The 19,857-nt window shown below is 31.5% G+C and overlaps 1 protein-coding gene across 1 annotated transcript in view; it reads right to left on the bottom strand.

Annotated features, from left to right (window-relative positions):
• The window catches only part of LOC122502936 (neuroligin-4, X-linked), a 60,629-nt gene that overhangs the window by 30,534 nt on the left and 10,238 nt on the right, over positions 1-19,857 (bottom strand). Inside the window, exons 2-4 of the mRNA XM_043613288.1 lie at positions 12,799-13,045; positions 1,640-2,016; positions 1,379-1,554 (exon numbers count right to left, since the gene is read on the bottom strand). Of these exons, the coding sequence (XP_043469223.1) occupies positions 1,379-1,554; positions 1,640-1,887 (424 nt within the window). The 5' untranslated portion in view covers positions 1,888-2,016; positions 12,799-13,045. The remainder of the gene's footprint in view (positions 1-1,378; positions 1,555-1,639; positions 2,017-12,798; positions 13,046-19,857) is intronic.

The following is a 19,857-nucleotide window of genomic DNA, read 5'->3' as shown; positions in this document are numbered from 1 at the left end:
GGAAATATATCTTTCGTTTTTTACGAATTATACGCAAGAAAAACACAATTTTATGGTTTTTTATGGTTTTTTTTTTAACATCAAATTTGCGCCAATTTTCATTATCATTTTCGTAATCAGCGCATCAAAATACGTTGGTATACCAAGTTTTATTAAAATCAGAGGTCCCCCTTTTTCGGAAGTACACCCAATAAAGTTACTTATATGATTAGTACATTTTTTAATATTTTAAAAACAAGAAATATGTTTGATATTTTTATTTATTAAAATTTTCTCATTATAATAAATAGAGTACAAAGTGTGACATAACAAAATAAAAGATCCCCACCCCCCCTTTGTCACAATTAGTCACATTTTCATAGACCCCCTCCCCCCCTAAAAAGTGTGACGTAATTTATGGACGAAGCCTTTCGAAATATAAAAATTATGTGAATTGACGTTTCGATAATAAGAATTTCGATGTTTTGAATATTATGAAATTGAATTTTGGGGAATAAACATGCGCCCCGAATTTTTTTTTTAAAAAGTAATTTTTTTTCAAACTTTGAAAAAATTTGGAATTTTATAACTTCTTCGTTATTTTCTAGTTCAAATAGAAAAGAAACTTATAAAAATTTGAAAAAAAAATGGTTTGACTGTTTTAGATGCATCGCACGACCTCCATCACCGGCACCGATTTGCAAGTGCAGACTGCAGGCGCTCCAGAAAAATCGTTGTAACTTAGAAGAATTTCAATATTTTTGAATAATAAAAATTGTTTTTTAAGTTGAAATACAGTAGAATATCACCTAAAAATTTTGTATACCGCAATCATTTCCTTCCCTTTCAAAAAATTGCTGAAAAACGCTTTTTTTGGCTTCTAAAGGAGACTACTGTCTTAAGTGACACTTCGGTTATTTGATGTTTGGGAAATATTCATGCCTATGCTATCACCTAATAGTATATCATAGTATCGGAATGTTAAGAATATCTATGGGATGTCCTAGAAATACTTTTTTTCATTAGGTTATTTTTATATCCCTACGATAGCGCAGGAATGTCCATACATATCCATGTAGCATCCTATGGATATCTAACCGCAGAATAAAAAGGATCTTTTTATGCCATCCCAGAGATATCTCCAATACTTCGATGCTGTGTGGGTTGACCCAACATTGACGATATATTTTGTGCTACTTGAGACAAGTCATATAATTATAGTGTTAAACATAGGTTAAGAAATTTTAACTATCTTTTGAATAAGGCACCTTCCTAATAGCAACATATATTTTAAAATATTCAAGGATGTCCTAAGGATATTTTTTATCATTGTTTTAAATTACAACAACTACATATCATCTTTTTAATTACAATGATAATTACAATTTTCATAACGTACCCATTGTAGGAGCGTATATGTTTAGATAAAGACAATCTTCACTTTGATTCTGTAAGTAGGGTAAAAGTCTTTTTAAATACTCTATCCTTCCTCTTGGCATTTGTGTTAAAATTTCTGGTTCATTAGAAATATCTGGATAATTCTGAGGACACACAGGTCCTACTGAATCAAATAATCTAAAAATTAACGGTAATATTAATAAATATTTTTATTTCAAAAGAGGCAATATCAAATATTTGTAATCTCTACTATGTTGCTTACCTAATTCCATCCCAAGGACTAGGTGCTCTAGTTGGTGAAAATCGATTATTACCAGTAGGCGGTGTAGCATATGGCATTCCAAGATACACATCGATGGGTTTCAGAAATTTATTGTACTCAAACGATTGAATTAATCCTTGAACTTTACCATACCTTGTATTAATAATACGTGGATTAATTTTAATTTTAATTTCTTTTGAAAATGAAATTGAAACGTATAAGAAGAGAAGAATAAAAATATTTTTCATTATGACACATATCACTAAATCATAAGGTAATGTGCCTATTAAGATAGTTTTTAAAAAATTGTTATGAAGTTCATTGGTACAACATATTTTACATTTTGTTTTTCCTTAATCCCACGTATATTGTCACATCTGAAATAAAATATTTTATTATTTCAAAAAATTAAGCAAAAGACATTTCTTATATAATTATTAAAATTAATTTTAAAGCAGAAAAATTGTAATGAATTGTTTATGGCTGATTTAGTGCTCACAGTAATTTATCTATTAAAAAAATTTAGAATCTTAAATCATTTTATGTAAATGATGATTTCATTATTCAGGTATTAAAATAGAGAAGCGTCAAAAGCGTGGAACACAGTGCCTAATCGTTCTTATTAAAACGAAGACGTTCTTTCTGAACATAATTGTGAAATTAAAATAATTTCTAAAAATTGACATGTTTCGATTGAAGATAGATGTGCTGTTAAAATATAAAGAATTGCTTTTAATTCTTTCATTACCTAGATCCGGAGTGATCATTGACTTTAATATTTTATTATTACTCATTTTAGTTGATTCCCTACTGGAAAATCCAATATAGCTTCCTACAAGAAATCCCATAAGGATCCCATGTAAATTCTTATGGGAGTTTTTATAGAAACCTGTGCAACCTTGATGTTCTTAACCAATATATCTTTATTGATTCAAATGAATACAAATATTTATTAGTTAATATAAATCGATAATATAACAATAATGCTTCACGAATGCAACTGAACTCCGAACACTTATTGGAGTTCAGTTATCATATTAAACACGAGCACTTTCGACTGTCAGCATCTCAGCTCGTCCCTCTCTCCACTTCTGTCATTTACCGGTCTCCGCATTCCCTCCTTTCTTATCAGTTTCAGTGGTCCTATCTTTGGTCTATTTGACTTGTCACAACCATTGTTGATCTACTTCAAAATACGATGATTTCTGTGAACCAGTGTTTATTGGATGATGTAAGGATTGCGTTGGATTATTCTTCGTAGATTTAAACAGTTTCTTAACATGTGACACATGACAAGTTCATTTCCTTCCTTTTTTAATATTTCATATTTTGCTTTGTCAAAACATGGTGTTAGTTTGTTTGCAACAACTCTGTTTTTAAGTACTACCATATCTCCTGGATTTGAATCATTCTTTTTAGCACCTATGGGAGGTCTTCTCTATCCTTTCCTTTCTGCTTATTGCTACTGTCGTTCACTGCAAAAATAGGTGTCTTTTTTGATATCTTAAAATAAGATGTAAGATGGAAAAATGGTATCTTACATCTTAAAATAAGATGTTTTCTAAAGCATCTTACTGATATTTAAGATGCTTTATACGTTTTAGCAGTAATGAAGATATTTCTTTCATCTTAGAAAAGTAAGATACTTTTGTAAGTTCTTTAAAGTATCTTAAATTAAGATGTTTTTGTGTTGCAATAAGATAATGTTTAGCGATATTAAGTTACTTGAGAATCGTAAGATGCGCCATAAGTGTAAGTTACTAAAAACTAAGATACATAAAGATGTCTTCCATAAGAGTCCATAGTTAACCTCAAAACTTTTTTCCCCAAAAATACCACAGAAAATGTGTACGAAGATACTTTTAACATCTTAAATTAAGATGTTTCAAGTAACTAAAAAGTGTCTACCAAAACATCTTAGAAATGAATACCAAAACATCTTAAATTAAGATACTTTTTTTTGCAGTGTTATTCTTAGCCTCTTTCACCCCTGTCCGTCTTTCCCAGAAAGTAGTCAGCTTAGTGGTTTGCACTTTAATGTGCAAAAAAGTTCCTCGAGATGGCGCAGTACTCACTACTCGTCAGCAATATTCGTTACCTCATTCATTATTGTATTTGTTGTGTTGAAATCGGTTAGAAATCTCAACTAAATTTTATAAAAAAATGTGAAAGTAAAAAAAGTATTAACATTAAAAACTATTTTAATGTTGTAAAAAGAGCATATTGTTTAAAAAGTGAAAATGTTTTTAATAAGTAGCCGGCAAAGCTTGCCTTAGTTTAAAAATTTTAAAAAAAGTTTAAAACTTTTAAATTTTTATTTAATATTATATTTTTTATTCATTGTATACGTTCATGTTTGTTTTTGTCTTGAGTAAAATTTCATCTCAAATAATAAATAAAAAAATGGATTAAAGTTAACCCTCCGTCACACACCTAGGGAGGGATTCCCTCTACGGTTTCAGTATTTTTTAAATAACTTTTGTTTTCCTCATTGCAAAATAAAATCAGTTTCTATACCTTTCGACAATTTACTCCTCAACACATTTCTAAAAAAACATTTAGTTTAAACATAATTAATATTTAATTACGAAGCTTCAAAGCCAGAAAAAACTCGAAAAAGTCAGGTTATGTTTAATAAAAAAATCAAGTTTTAAAAACATTTTTTGTTCCACTGTTGGTTGATGACAAAATTATATTATAAATATAATTAAAATAAATTGTTTAATGATTTTTTTGCTTATTTGTTAATGTTACATTATTTTTACATGTCGAGTGGAATTTCTTTGAAGATGTGCATTCGTGTAATTAATTTTTATTTTTGAGACCGAAAATTAATTTGATTAATTTTATAATTTAGAATAATTTACTACATATTTGTAAGTTTGTGTTAAAACTAAATTTTTGTTGATTCCTTCGTTTATGTTGTAATGTTGCTTATTTTACAATGTGGTGAGCGATTCCCTCTGAACGTGTGTAAGGTCGGAATATTTTCTCATGTGTGTGACGGAGGGTTAATGCTATTTATATTATCTAAATTTGTTTTCTTTATTTTAAATATACTATTTATCTATGACTTTCCTTTAACTTTTATTATAAATCAGTTTATCTGATAATTTAAACGATTTAAACGAAAGTCATCAGTTTATTGTACAACACATTTATGTATTTTCATACTAATTATTCACTTGTTCTATCATCTTTTATGAGTTAAAAATACAATATTATTTCTTATCGTGTATTTTTAACATCACTAACAACAAGATTTCATTATAAAAACAAATAATTTATTCGTTTCTATGATATTTTTCTATTGCTTTAGTGAATTTTGAGCGAGTGTTGAGAACAGCGCCATCACGTGTTACTTTTTGGCACATGAAAACACAAACCACTAAGCTGACATATTTTTCCTTCAAAATACATAGGAGTCGGACTGGGGTGCCTCTTTGTTGCTGTTCGCCCTACACGGTAACATTTTTCGTTTAACCTGAAAACTTTTTAGATCTGACAACTAACATTGCCCAGCGAACTTTTGTTAGCATTCACAGACAATTTATTAATTATTTTCCGTGCATTACAGTTTTGTCTGGATGATGTTCATGAGATAATTTTGACATTTTCTGATGAAAGGATAACTAGCTGGTTGCCTCTTATTATCATTGGTCCTAATGTGGAAGGTTCGAGGTGGAATGCATAGTAGCTGCTTTTATGAGATGATTCCCAAGATTTTTGGTTAATTTTCTCTACCACTTGGGTTATTTCTTTATCCAATTTGCTGGCTTTTGTTACCTCTGAGATAATGCTCTCATTGAGCATCATTGAGCTCATTTTGTTTGTCTGGACAAAGAATCAGCAATATTTGATGTTCTTGCTTTATAGACTACTTTAAATATGAAATGGAGTCACTAAAACTTCAATATTTACTACCCAAAGATCGGTTCGCGCATGTGGTTTTAAAGTATACCTACTTATAAATTGCTTCCAGAGGTTTGAGATCTGTTTCTAATTCACATTCTATTCCTGTAAAGTGTAAGTATAATCTTTCAAAAACCTGTGGATTTTGCTTTTCATCAAACTGTAACAATACAGCTCTAAAGGCTACTGGGCTTGCATCAACAATTAACTGCGTTCCCTTCCTTAGATCAAAGTATGATAAAATAGGTAGTCTCGCCAAAGCAAATTTGAGTTGGCCAAAGTGTTCCTGACGCATATTGGCCCTGAGAAAATTTCCTTAATTTTTTGTTAACTATCGCAAAGGTTCTATTGTATTTCCTAAGTATGGAATACATTTTCCTATATAAGTAACGAGCCTCAGAAAACTACGAACTGCTTGTTTAAAGTTTGGTGGTCTGAAGTTTTTGATTGTTTCTATTTTGCATTCATCTACATCAATTCCATTTGATGATATATGATGTCCTAAAAAAGTCGAGTTCTTTGGCTTTTGTTAAACATTTGTTTTTGTTGATAAGAATGTCATGATCACAGAGTGTTTCCATTACTTTTTTAAGCATCGGTCATGTTCTCCTTCATTAGAGCTAAAAATAATTAAATCGCCCAAAAAGTTTAAGCAATTCTTGCAAGGAGATAATATTTCTTCTAGAACCCTCTGAAATATTTTTGGAGCGGAATTAACTCCAAACATTAACCCCTCCAGTGAGTAGCTAAAATATAACAAAATTGGCCCAAAATGTGTAAGACCTTCTTGTGAATAAATTATATTGACAATAGGTACTAAGGGGTTTTTGGGGTCGCTGATTACGATTCCGGTGTTAGTATTTTAAAATTTAAAATGACGGTCACGATTTTGAAAAATTCATTGGATTCGCTTAAAATTTGTTACTCGAGAGTTTCTGTGGTTGCTGATTACGAATCTGTTATTAGTTTTTCAAAATTTAAAGTGTCAGATCCAATAAAGCAACTAATGTTTAAAAATTCACATGATTGACCTGATAATTGTTAATCTTGAATTTTCGGGGTTGCTGATTACTAATCCGATGTTAGGTTTTCAAAATTCAACATAGAGTATCCAATATGGCAGACAATTATTAAAAATGATGTATTTTGAAAATCTGACTTCAAAATCGTGATCAGCGAGCTGAAGATCCCCCGAGTAAAAATTTTTAGAAAAATTTAACAACTATTAAAATTTTGAAAAAATTTTGGCGGACATTTTGGATAAAAATTCATGTAGTTTGAAAATCTGACTTCATAATCGTGATCAGCGACCTCAGAAACTCCCGAGTAAGAATTTTTAAAAGAATTTATCCACTTTTGAAATTTTTCAAAAATTTTGGCGGCCATTTTGGATGAAAAATTATTTATTTTGAAAATCTGACATTAGAATTGTGATCAGCGACCCCAAAAACCCCTGAGTAAGAATTTTTGCGAATATACATTAAGATGTTTTCTTGTTTGGGCCAAGACGTGTACCCAGGTAGAAATTTCAACTCTGTAATGACCAGTCACTGGGAAGTTTTTCAAGATTCTGGCCAGTGATTGTCCAGAAAATCTGGCAAGTGATTGATTAGAAATGTAACGCTCTGCTTTAGCAGTCACTGGTTAGATTATCTGGCCAGTGACTGACAAGTAACTGACCAGTAACTGGACAGTTTTCTGCTCAAAATCTAGAATAAAATATAAGTTTTCCTGTCTCTTTTTATTTGTTTATAATTACATATTTATTTATATTTTTGTGCTTATTTAAATATTATAAATATGAACAATTAATAATATATGAACAATTACTTTACCAATAACACTTGAATCTAAGAATGAAAAATTCGCACGCATGGGGGAACGAACCCTAGACCCTAGAGACACAACGCATGTGCGTTACCACGCGGCCACGGCGACTAGATAGTAACTTATCATAACTACAAGTTTAAGAACTAAAGTTCTATTCCGATTGTGACCAGAATTTCTGGCCAGTGACTTGTCAGAAGTAATGCTCAGAAATCATGACCAGATAAACTGTTTAGTCACTTGTCAGAGGCTTGACGGCTTATCTTGTCAAAATTTAGAAAAATTTAAACTTTGGTAATGTGACAGAGAAACGATCATATCTTTTAATTAGAGTGACTTTAGACTTTTCTCTTTTTATGGATTTTATGTATGGATTGGTACTTTGTTTTTTTCCTTAGTAACTGGTCAGTTTATGTGTCCGCAGTTTCTTTTTTTGATAGTGTCAAGATTTTCTGGCTAGAGGTTTGAAAAAATCTAGAATAATTCTTTTAGTAGGATTCGGCAAGTTTTTCTGATCAATGGTGGACCATTTTTTCTAGGAGGAATCTTAAATAATTCTTCAAATCTGTGACTGGCCAGTGTCTGGAAAGAAATTCTTATCATGATTATGATCAGATTTTCTGGTCAGTGACTTGACAAAAGTACTGTTTACAAAGATGAATTGTTTTTATCCAGTGAAACTGGCCAGTCACTTATTCAGGACTGGCCAGATTGTCTTGACAAGCAAAACTCGCTCTCGACTCTAGAGCTACTGGAAGAAAACAAGTATACCTGTTTCCTTCCAGTATTTATTATTATTATAATATAATAATAAATACTAATATTATTAGTATTCAACAATACTAAATATTATTATAATAATTGACAAATTTCTACCTGGGTATACACGTCATCCACTGTTTGGGCCAGTTTTTTTCATGACGTATATGAGGCATTTTACGTGAAATGTCCTAAGTTAAAATTTCAACTTCTTGAAAAAAATTGAAACTTAGGGAATTTGTTGTTCTATCAAGTAGAAATGTGCCCCAAAAAATATTTTTGATTTTTTCGAAAATTTGGAGGGGGTAGAGGGGGGTCAATTTGACCAATTTTTCCAACATTGGCTACTTTGTGAATTTTTTCTGAACATACTTGTAATGGGAAAAATTTTTTAGAATATGTTTCTGAAAGGTTTTTTCGTCCTCTTTACAATGGTGAATTTTATTTTTTAATATTTTAAAAATTTACCCTAATTTTTGATAATTAATATTTAATTTTCAATTTCCCAAAAATCGGTCCGTTTTTTTTTTAAATAAATTATTGCAAACGAAAGCTGAGGTTTTTTCCTATCGGCATGTAAATTTTCAGGATGCTCTTTTTTTGTTTTTGAGTTATTAAATTTCAAAGAATAATTTGCGTCCCGGGCGCCTCGTCTCACGCCGGTTGCCTCGCGGCTCAGTGCAACCGCGACGCAGCGCGCCGCAATTTATTCTTTGAAATTTAATAACTTAAAAACAAAAAAGGGCATTCTGAAAATTTACATGCCGATACGAAAAAACCTCAGCTTTCGTTTGCAATAATTTATTTTTAAAAAAACGGACCGATTTTTGGGAAATTGAAAATTAAATATTAATTTTCAAAAATTAGGGTAAATTTTTTAAATATTAAAAAATAAAATACACCACTGAAAAGAGGACGAAAAAACCTTTCAGAAACATACTCTAAAAAAATTTTCCCATTACAAGTATGTTCAGAAAAAATTCACAAAGTAGCCGGTGTTGTCAAAATTGGTCAAATTGACCCCCCTCTATCCCCTCCAAATTTTCGAAAAAATCAAAAATATTTTTTGGGTCACATTTCTACTTGATACAACAACAAATTCCTCCCGTGTAGAAATTTAACCATGGCCCAAATAGGGGCCAGATCTTGTTATCATTGTGTAGGCCATATCGTGGCATGAAACACCTTCCCAGATCGGGCCCAAGTCTGGCCAGACTTGGGCCCGATCTGGAAGGGTGTTTCATGCCACGATTTGGCCTAGATATGGCAATTTCTACACGGGCTCGAGTTTCAATTTTTTTCAAGAAGTTGAAATTTCAACTTAGGACATTTCACGTAAAATCCCTCATATATGTCGTAGGCAGATAGCATAATCCGGTAGTATGCAAACTGCCTAGGCAGTTTGTAAACCGCGGGCAGTTAGTAGAATGGCTAAATTTGAATGTATAAAAACAGGTAATAAGCAAAGTACCTAGGCAGTTTACATACTGCCAAAGACGTTTCAGGCAATTAGAAAAATGTATTGAAAGTAGCAATGGGGTGAAAATTTCTCAACAGGCCACCTGAAATGGACTTTTCAAATTTCAAATCTTTTTTTTATACTGTATTGTTGGATTTGTTACTGTGATACACTGAAAGAATTTTGGGGAGGCTGCTGGCTTTTCATGTCTGAAATTAGAGGTCCTGTCACAGGGCTAGCAGCTCACCTCAAAAAGGCGAGAAAGAGAATCTACTCCCGAAAGGTGAGCAGCTGCCCCTGAGGAGTTGCTGCTTACCTTTCGGGAGTAGATTTTCGCCTTTTTAGGTAAACTGCGAGTCTTGAGGCAGCGAGCTCTAGCGGCACCCATGTAAAGCCTGCAGCCTCCCCAAAATTCTTTCAGATACCGTATACGATATCACCATTTTAGCCATTCTACTTTGTTTGTTTCGAATACGTCTGCGCACAACGCTTTTAACAAACGCACCTAACCTCCTGTTTCACACACGAAAGCTGAGTTCTTAATACTGACGCTCAGTATGGTTGAATCAGTCAGAAAACGGAATAGGCAAAACTGACATAAAAATTGTAGTAATACGAAGAGACAAATCAGAGTTACATTTAAATATGATTGATACTGTCATTCATAAATCTTTGAAACAGAATTATAATTTATACACTTAATAATATTTTCAACTTAAAATAGATAAAATTAATGTTTCCTCTGAATAACTTTGTCAGCTATATTAGTACTTATGTTTTTCGAAATTGTGTTTATTGTTATTATGATGCGTTTATATAAAATAGAAAAACCTTATTTTCAAGTTAGTAAGAATTTCCTAACCAAACTTTTATTGTTGACAATTGCAAAGCATTTCTTTCAGTGTGGCTATAGTATACACTTATGCATAGAAATTCTTGGTTTCCCTTGCAAATGTACATGTATTTATAATAGTGTGCACTAAGAGACCTGAGTACAAACATCTGTCCCCCTCTTTGACTAGTTTCTCATTTCTCTATCTCCAAAGATTGCTATCTCTCTCCAACAAGTACCAGATTCGTAATCAGCGACCCCGAAAACCCCCGAGTAACAGTTTTCAAATGAATCCGATGAATTTTTAATATTATCATTCGCCATATTGGATCCGCCATTTTGAATTTTGAAAAACCAATGCCAGATTCGTAATTAGCGATCCTCAAAACCCCCGAGTAACAACTTTTAAGATGATTACTTTACTTTTTGTCTAATGTCCGGGTTTTTCTGATTTGGCCCCACTGTGCACTGGCCAGAAAATCTAACCAGTGACTGCTAAAGCAGAGCGTTACATTTCTAATCAATCACTTGCCAGATTTTCTGGTCAATCACTGGCCAGAATCAAGAAAAACTTCCCAGTGACTGATCATTATAGAGTTGAAATTTCTACCTGGGTAATTCGATTATAGTATCGGTGGGTATTCTAAGGTTTTTATCCAATATAAATCCAATATGGAGGAATTTTTCAAATTTTTATGTGTTGCACAACTCCCCACCTTTTTCTGAAAGGTCAAAAAACAGTGTTTTTGAAAAACAAGCAAAATTTTGAGTCCGTTTGGAATTTTAATGAATAAATAATGTCAAAAGATATGTTAGTAAATGTATTAAAACTTTTATAATGACAGAATTTGAAAAAAAGATTTATAGTATTTTCGACCAGAAAACAAAACCCGTTGTACAACTCCTAAAAGCGTTGCAGATTAAATTAACAAACAAAAAAATTAAAATAATACTTTTTGGCGTTATTTTTGACAATGAATGAAATTTTACTTCAAATCAAAACCAAGTCAACAATTTGTCAAAATTCACCGATTTTAGCTTTACGAGGAACAATAGATCCTGATCTGAATCAGTAAATAAGCAAAGTAATCAAGGAAGCAAAAAGGAAATAGGCAAGTGAGCAAGGAAACAAAAAGGAAATATGTAAAAAGCAAGAAGAAAATATGTCAGTAAAAAAGTAAGCAAGTAAGCAAGAGGGAATAAGCAAGTAAACAAGGAAGCAAAAAGGAAATAAGAGAGTAAGCAAGCCAGTAAGGAAGTAAGCAAGTTATTTTCTTTTAACTTACTTGCTTACTTACTAGCTTTCTTACTTGTTTACTTACATGGTTATTTTCTATTTGCTTACTTTATTACTGTTGCAGATTATTTTAATCCATTCTGTTGTTATTTTAACTCCTCACGATTTACTGTGCATTTAAAATTTCGAATATATCACTCAAATTCAGCTAAATTACCTAAATTTTTTTTCTAAATTATAGAATTCAATTAGATTACATTTTTTTAAATAAAAAAACGTTAATTGGTAATTTAATCAATTGAAGATTCTGTTAAATAAAAATTCAGTAATCTTATATTCTGTTAAGTAAAATTTTTACTATGTAAGAATTTGAGTCAATTTAATATCGAAATTTTTTAAATCAGCTATATGAAAATTCTATCTAATAAAATTCTGTCAAATAAATATTCTAACAAATAAATTTTATGGGATATTCATGCCCCCATTTTTGTGAGTATGACGACTTTTCAAACTTACGCGTTCATTGAAAATGACTTATAATCTCAGAAAATCTTGCACTGTGTGTGCACACTTATTTCGATCGGCAAAATTATAAAACGTACATTTGTAATAGTACATTATGCAACAAGGGAGGTACGTCCGAGATTATGTACCGAGCACAATATTGAAAAATGAGTCGTAGCACGAGCGAAGCGAGTGCGAAGACGAGTTTTTCAATATTATGCGAGGTCATAAACGAGGTTACCTCCCTTGTTCCATACTTTGCTTTATACAAAAAAGGCGTATTATGGTTACTCTATGCTACCTGTGCCGGTGCATGCTAAGTTCTCCCATATAACCCAGCTGGTCAATAAAGTAACCATTATTTCCCTAGGGAGATAAAGGGTATATTATTGACCGCTCACAGGTCAATAAAGTACCCTTTATCTCCCTAGGGCAATAATGGTTACTTTATTGACCAGCTGGGTTATATGGGAGAACTTAGCATGCACCGGTACAGGTAGCATAGAGTAACCATAATACGCCTGAGTTGTATAAAAATATTAAAAACACAGGTCCTGATAAAGAAGGTTAATTACATTTCTGATTATACGAGAAAATAGCAAATGGTTTTTATTTTAATAAATACATACCTATTATTAATGATGCAAATAATGGATCTCAATAAATGAAGTAGTTATCATAAATAAGGAATAGTATTATGTGAGTCTGTTCTGGAGAAAAAATTTGTTTCCTTTCCTTACAGGCACCATGGAATTTCTATATTCATCCAAAGCTTTATTAAGATTGATTCTATAGAGCTAGCCTTCTTCCATCTTCAAGAAAATGTTTTACCACTTCAATATGACTTTGGCCGGACATGAGTTTGCTGTAGTCAACCTGTAAATTTTTAAACTAAAATAGTATGAGATTTAATTAAAAATGAGAAAATGTTAAAAACAATTTGTGACGCGCTTCCAGAAAAGATAACTGTGAAGTAAATCACTTTTACCCAGTAAAAAAAAAGTATTGAGTGGAGCAATTAGGAATTGGCAGTAGCTCTGAGCCAATACGAATTTGTGGAAAAACCGTATTGGGACGTTTGACTCAATCTTTTTTTCGTCCACTGAATACGGTCCTCTTTTAGCATTGAAACTAAGATCACAGTGCGACTACATTCACTATTAATTCCTATTAATCCATTTAAACCTTATGTTTTTCATTGATTCATATGGTAAATGCAGTCGCGCCTGTCAAATCTTGCTTTTACCACTTTTTAATAATTTTTCACTGTTCCGGTTCGAAATCGTTATTATTATACAGCAGGACAATTGTGCTTTAAATTTATGATGTGTACTCTGCTCATGTGATCTTAATTTCAATACTAAAAGAAGACCGTAATCAGTGGACGAAAAAAAGATTTAGTCAAACGTGAAAATACGGTTTTTACACAAATCCGCATTGGCTCAGAGCTACTGACAATTCCTAACTACTGACAATTCCTACTAACTTCCTAACTTCCTAGCTCCACTCAATATGTGGAAATTTGTCATGGAAGTTTCCTGGTTCTGTATAGTATTACTTGATTCTTTATTGTTTCTAGACAGTTTTCTATATTGTGCCTATAGTCATTTGTAACCCTTCGGACAACTAGTTGTTAGACAGTTGAAAAAGTATAAATACTTTACAAAATAACTAGATTAATTCTAGAAAACATTAATCAACCTAGAAAAATGGATATTCGAATTGATGCTTCCAAATACGACAGTTACTCAAGGTACTTTTTTCTATTCTTATAGGCATAACTTTTTTGGCATACAACGAAACAATTCTAAACGATGGTGAATTATACTTTACTTTTTGTAGAAAGTATTAAAGGTTAAAAAAAAGATGTGCTCTTAATTACAAAGGAATAGTAGTAGAGGTAAATAGTGTTACTCATTATTTTTGAATAATACAATTTCTGGAAACTTTGCATAATAACTTTTGTGGCGTTTGATCAATTAAAATTTCTAACAACAGTACTTATTCGTCTTCATCAGACGAATAAATCTTCGTATTGTAAAATAATGTGTCTTTAGAAATAAAGAAAATATTAAAATAATTATCACCTGAAACATGACCGTGAACAACTCTAAACTTTGCCTTTTTCTAGGAGCACATCTACAGATTGGAATGAAATGAATTGAAAACGTGCGTGATTATTAAAAGCGTTATTATAATTCTTTTATTAAAATGCCAAATTCTATTTCTAATTTATAATGTCAAAAAATTGAGAATTACAATCAATTTTTCATTCATTTAGTTTAGTTTCATTTAGTTCATTATGAATGTATCAGTCAATGTAAAGAATTAACTGTCTTTTCATTTGTTATTTTTTGAAACTTGCGTCAAAATTAAGATAATTCAACTTATAAAATTAAAAAAAATTAATGCCAAAATAATATTTATTAATTAATTATTATATTAATCTAAAATATGTCAATATTAATTATCTTACACAAATAATTATAATTAATCCTATTTTATTCTTTATTTTTTGCACATATTACAAAAATATATATAGAAAACAAAAGAAGAAAGAAATACACATTTTTAATTATATTTTCTGAAAAAACTCATTTTCGTATTTGGCTTTTACTTTGCACGGCATTAAAATAAAATGAATCACGTAAAAAGATAATTGTTCTAAAATAAATTTCGAAAAAAATGAACCATAAATGAAAGCTGTGCTTGCAATTAGGAATTTTTCATTTTTATAAGTGAAAATCGACCAGTTCCATGGATTTGCCCATATAATGTTTTTTTATAATGTATGTTTAAAATGTACATATAATATAAGTATGGTTAAAAAAATGTAAACCAAGTCCGTTTCTGGGTCATTACACGGAAAAAAATTTCATGACGCGAACGAGCAATATTGGGAATATAATTAAAAAGAAGAACAACATAACCCACGTTTGAAATTAAGCTTAACTACATTAGCCGAAAGTTTAGCCAATTTAGTGATGGTGAGCTTTGGTTGAGTGCAATTCGTCAGCCATATTGGAAGTATATGGAAATCTACCGCTCCTACGGCTCCTACCCAGAAATTTTTTTGACAGCATAAATATCAGTTTTGTGTTTTTTAGTTTCAAAACAGTATTAATTTCAATAATTTACTTTCATATGGTTATAATTTGAAACATACAATTGAAAAAAATTAAAAATCATTTTAGGGTTAGGTTGTCTTTCAAGTAAAATTCAATATCGCTCGCTCGTTTTTGACGAAATGTTTAGCTGTTATGGCGAAAAATTTCTTCATTTCAGTTGTACTTTTTTCCGTGTAGGCTAAAATAAATTATTATTATTATTAACCTCCCTACGGTTTAATCCGAGCAGTATATACTCGGGGTGATTCCTCCATTTATTTCTTTTAAAAACTTTAATTCGACAGTCATATAAATAAAAGTCGCTGCCAAGTTGCATGTTTCTATAATTTTTTTTTGTGTTTATTTCATGGACACTTTGCTTCCTCATTGAAATGTTAATAATTCAAATATAAGAATTACTTTTCATAAGCGGGTTAAAAATGATTAAATGTAGATTCAAAAAATGTATCTTTATATATTCTATAAGATTGTTATAATAGTTTAATAATTACACAAAAATTTTTAAACAAGAAAGTTGAGAAAATTATATTTTTCACAACTTCTGGTTTTGAAAAAGTAATAAACTCGTAATTTCCGACCGAATCACGTACAAAAATAGGTCAATCGAAGCATTTTTTAATTCTCTACATGTTGGTAATAATAATTTTAGAGTTACACTACCGTCAAAAATTATCAGGGCGATTACATTCGACTCCATGAAAAAACATGCCATCACTTTTTCAATCATATCTTGGAAATAAAAGGAGGTACAAAAAAACTTAAATACGGTTAGAAAGCTGATTCAATTCTGCGTAAAATAAGCCGTCTTTGAAGTCATTTCATTTATTATTTTTTAAGTTGTAGAGTGAGAAAGAAATACAAAAAATTATCAAATTTTCAAATTTTTGTCTCTTGACTTCAACTTTTTCAAAAATCTAGAAAAATAAGCTTTAAAATTAGCCTTCGAAAATTAAAAAAGGTTAATCCGTCTTCGATATATCATTAAAAATGTGAGCAGTGTTTCGACCGATTGGTGCATTAAAATTCAACAGTGACGACTCGATTCTGGCTTCGCGCGGCAGCGAATGAGAAAAAACAGGGACGAATTTTTGCTGGAGAATAATAAATAATGATGTTTAACAAGTAATATAAGGAAACTCAAAAGTTCATCGTTCCCCTGTGTGACCGGATATTTTAGTTAAAAATAATATTTTTAATACGAGCATCTAATCCGTTCGTTAGTTCGCTTTCCTGTAATTTCACCGAAACAACTCGACTAACAATAACACCACGAAACAATACTTCCTCAAAGATGTGGAACTTTCCCGCCAAGACGACGCTGATGCTTAGACGTTGAAAACAATGAAACACACAATTTAACAACACCTCTCTTTATTAAACCACAAAGAAATTACACTTCCGCGTAAAACAAACCTCTTAAACACGCCGGTAAACGAATGAAATAATATCATAACTGCTTGTAACGAATTCGTCAGCTGAGACGCCGGTATTCCTGTCCTTGTCCTAAGGTCACGCAAATCTGATAAATCCTTCCTTGACCCTCAAACGACGGAAAATCACCTGTAAATAAATTCGGCCCTGGTCGCTATCAATCGTGGAAACTCGTCACCACGCCTTATTTTCATCACATACAGTGAGCCGCAACCAGAATCAAATAAACTTTGGAAATTTAAGAAAGAGATACCAACCAGCACATTGACTTTTCCGACACAGACAAACAGCTATTATCCCAGTAACAAATGCCTTGTTACACCCGTACGAATTCGTCCCTGCTTTCTCTCCCATTCGCAGCCACGCGAAGCCAGAATCGAGTCGTCACAGTTGAATTTCAATGCATCAATCGGTCGAAACACGGCTTCACGTTTTTAATGATATATCGGAGATGGATTAACCTTTTTTAATTTCCGAAGGCTTATTTTAAAGCTGAAATTCTAACGAAGATTGCTGTGTTTTTAGAAAAAAAATTTCTAAATTTTTCTAGATTTTTGAAAAAGTTGAAATCAAGAGACAAAAATGAGAGAATTTGATTATTTTTTTTATTTTTTTCTCACTTTACAACTTAAAAAATAGTTAACGAAATGACTTTAAAGACGGCTCATTTTACGCAGAATTTAATCAACTTTCTAACCGTATTTAAGTTTTTTTGTACCTCCTTTAATTTCCGAGATATGATTGAAAAAGTGATGGCATGTTTTTTCATAGAGTCGAATGTAATCGTCCTGATACTTTTGGACGGTAGTGTACTTCTACATTTTTTAACCAAATTTTCAAAACTTTTGATTTTTAAAGTTTAAAATACTAATATGGACGAAAAATGTTAGCGCTCATTCGCTAAGCCGTTTCTTTTAACCCGTCAGCGGTCGCGCCGTGAGAAAAAGTCTCACGCAACACTACTCGACCTATAGGGCGCTCTTAGAGTGCAAGTGAGACACTAAAAAAGGCGCGACTGCTGACGGGTTAAGTATTCAGCGAGCCTTACACAGTTGCAAAAAAAAGGCACCGATGCACTTTTTAGCAGTGGGTGTTTCTTGAAAATTGTGCTACACCATAATTATTAATACACACATTTTTATTACATTAAACACTTTTGGTTTTATAAAATTAGTTTTACTGTAAATTTTGAAAATGATTTTTTTTCATAATTTTTTGTTTTTAAAATAACAATAATTTCGTATTTCTGATCGAACTAGGCTAAAAAATACCTGATTCAAAGCGATTTTTAAAGTTTGACAAGTTATTTATAAGACTTTAAAAGTTACTTCCACATTTAAAAAAAATTTCAATTGTAAAGAAATTTCTTTACCATTTTTTGTTTTTTAAATATACCAATACTTACGTAATTTCTAATCGAATTAGGTTCAAAAATAGGTCAATCTCAGTATTTTTGATGTTTTAAAAGTTGGTTATGCGACTTTTAAAGTTATTCCTACATTCTAGGTAAGAAACCTAGAATAGAGAATAATTAAAATTTTAGAAAATTTGCTTGTAAACGAAAATTTTGAATTATTTTGAATACGCGAATTTACCTCGGAGATCTATTTCACTAGAACCATTAAGATTTTAGAATATTCTATTATTCTGAATTCTACGTCACTACGTGTGAGGAAGGCGATAAAATAGAATTCAAACTTTCTATTTTTTAAGGTGAAAAGAGCAGTTGTAAAATCACATTGAAATATGCCTATCTTTAGGTACCATTTTCTCAGCTCCAAATGATTATTTTTCATCATAAAAATTAAAATTTGGCTTTATCGAGCGAGGGGTAGGGGAAAGGTGTACGAGATCGTCCCCCTAAGAGAAAAAACCTATTATTCAAAGAAAAATCAACATATTCGAGTTTTTTTGTACGCACTGCTATATAATTATTCTGTCTAACTATTCTGATTTGAAATATATGCAGCTAATTAATATTTTACTGTTAAATTTAATTTTTCTAAAACCTTACAAAAGGATCATCTTGGACACCGGGGTGTCCAAGATGATCCCCATGGTATGGGCAAGATGATCCGTAGGGTTATCTTACCCCAACTATTGGAAAAGGAGTCGAAATTGAAGGAATATAACAGTGTCTTAATATTAAAATATATATGCTTTATTTAGTCCACAAACGCTTTTGACCATTCACCACGATTCTTTTTCCTATTTTATAATTACGAGGCATTGTCTACAACAAGAAAATTAACAAAATAGATGTAGATGTCAACTTTTTGTTTTAGATAAGTTAGTTTTCATGATAAAAACATATAAGAAGCGAGAAAAATTAAATTTTTTATTAATACTAGAAAATTCACTTTGAGGTGAGACGAAATACATGGGAATCAGGGGGGATCATCTTGTACACCCATTGGGGGATCATCTTGCCCCAAATGCCACTATTTTGTAATTTGTTCGTAACTTAACCTACGAGTTCTGTTATTCCATAATACCAATCAGAACACTTAGTTGAAGATATACTGAAGCCGTGAGTACAAAAAACATGGAATTTCATCTACTACAACAAAAGTTATCTAAGCCCAAAGTTAAGCTTTCCTTAGATCAAAAGTATGAAATTTTTATTTTTTCCAATAGAATTTTTTTAATGACGCGTGTTGTCATGACAGTTTGACTGATTCATAGGTATGTCATTGGCAACGTATTACCGTATTTGCCTAAAAGGTGGCGCTAATAGGATCTCCAAAATTTAAAAGGATCATCTTGCCCTAGGGGATCATCTCGTACACCTTTCCCCTTATCCATATACTACGTGGACAGTTTCTCAAAGATTCTTGACCCCCCTTCCCCCTTGTGGACATAAAAATATATGGGATCGTGGACATTTTTAAACTTTCGTAACCCCCCCCCCAAGTGTCCACGTGGTATATGGACGACCCCCTATCAGATTTTAGTCCTTTGTATATAAAATCAGTAGAAAAAAAGTTTGATGGAAAATAATCATTTGGAGCTGAGAAAATGGTACCTATATATAAATATAGGTACATTTCAATGGGATTTTACAACTGCTCTTTCCCCCTTAATGCGCAAAGTTTTATGGTATTGAAAGTTCTTGAAAAAAATATGGAG

The sequence above is a fragment of the Leptopilina heterotoma genome, unplaced genomic scaffold (genome assembly GCF_015476425.1).
Source record: "Leptopilina heterotoma isolate Lh14 unplaced genomic scaffold, ASM1547642v1 Lhet_24, whole genome shotgun sequence".
NCBI classification, from domain to species: domain Eukaryota; kingdom Metazoa; phylum Arthropoda; class Insecta; order Hymenoptera; family Figitidae; genus Leptopilina; species Leptopilina heterotoma.
This window is presented reverse-complemented; position numbering and strand designations above follow the sequence as displayed.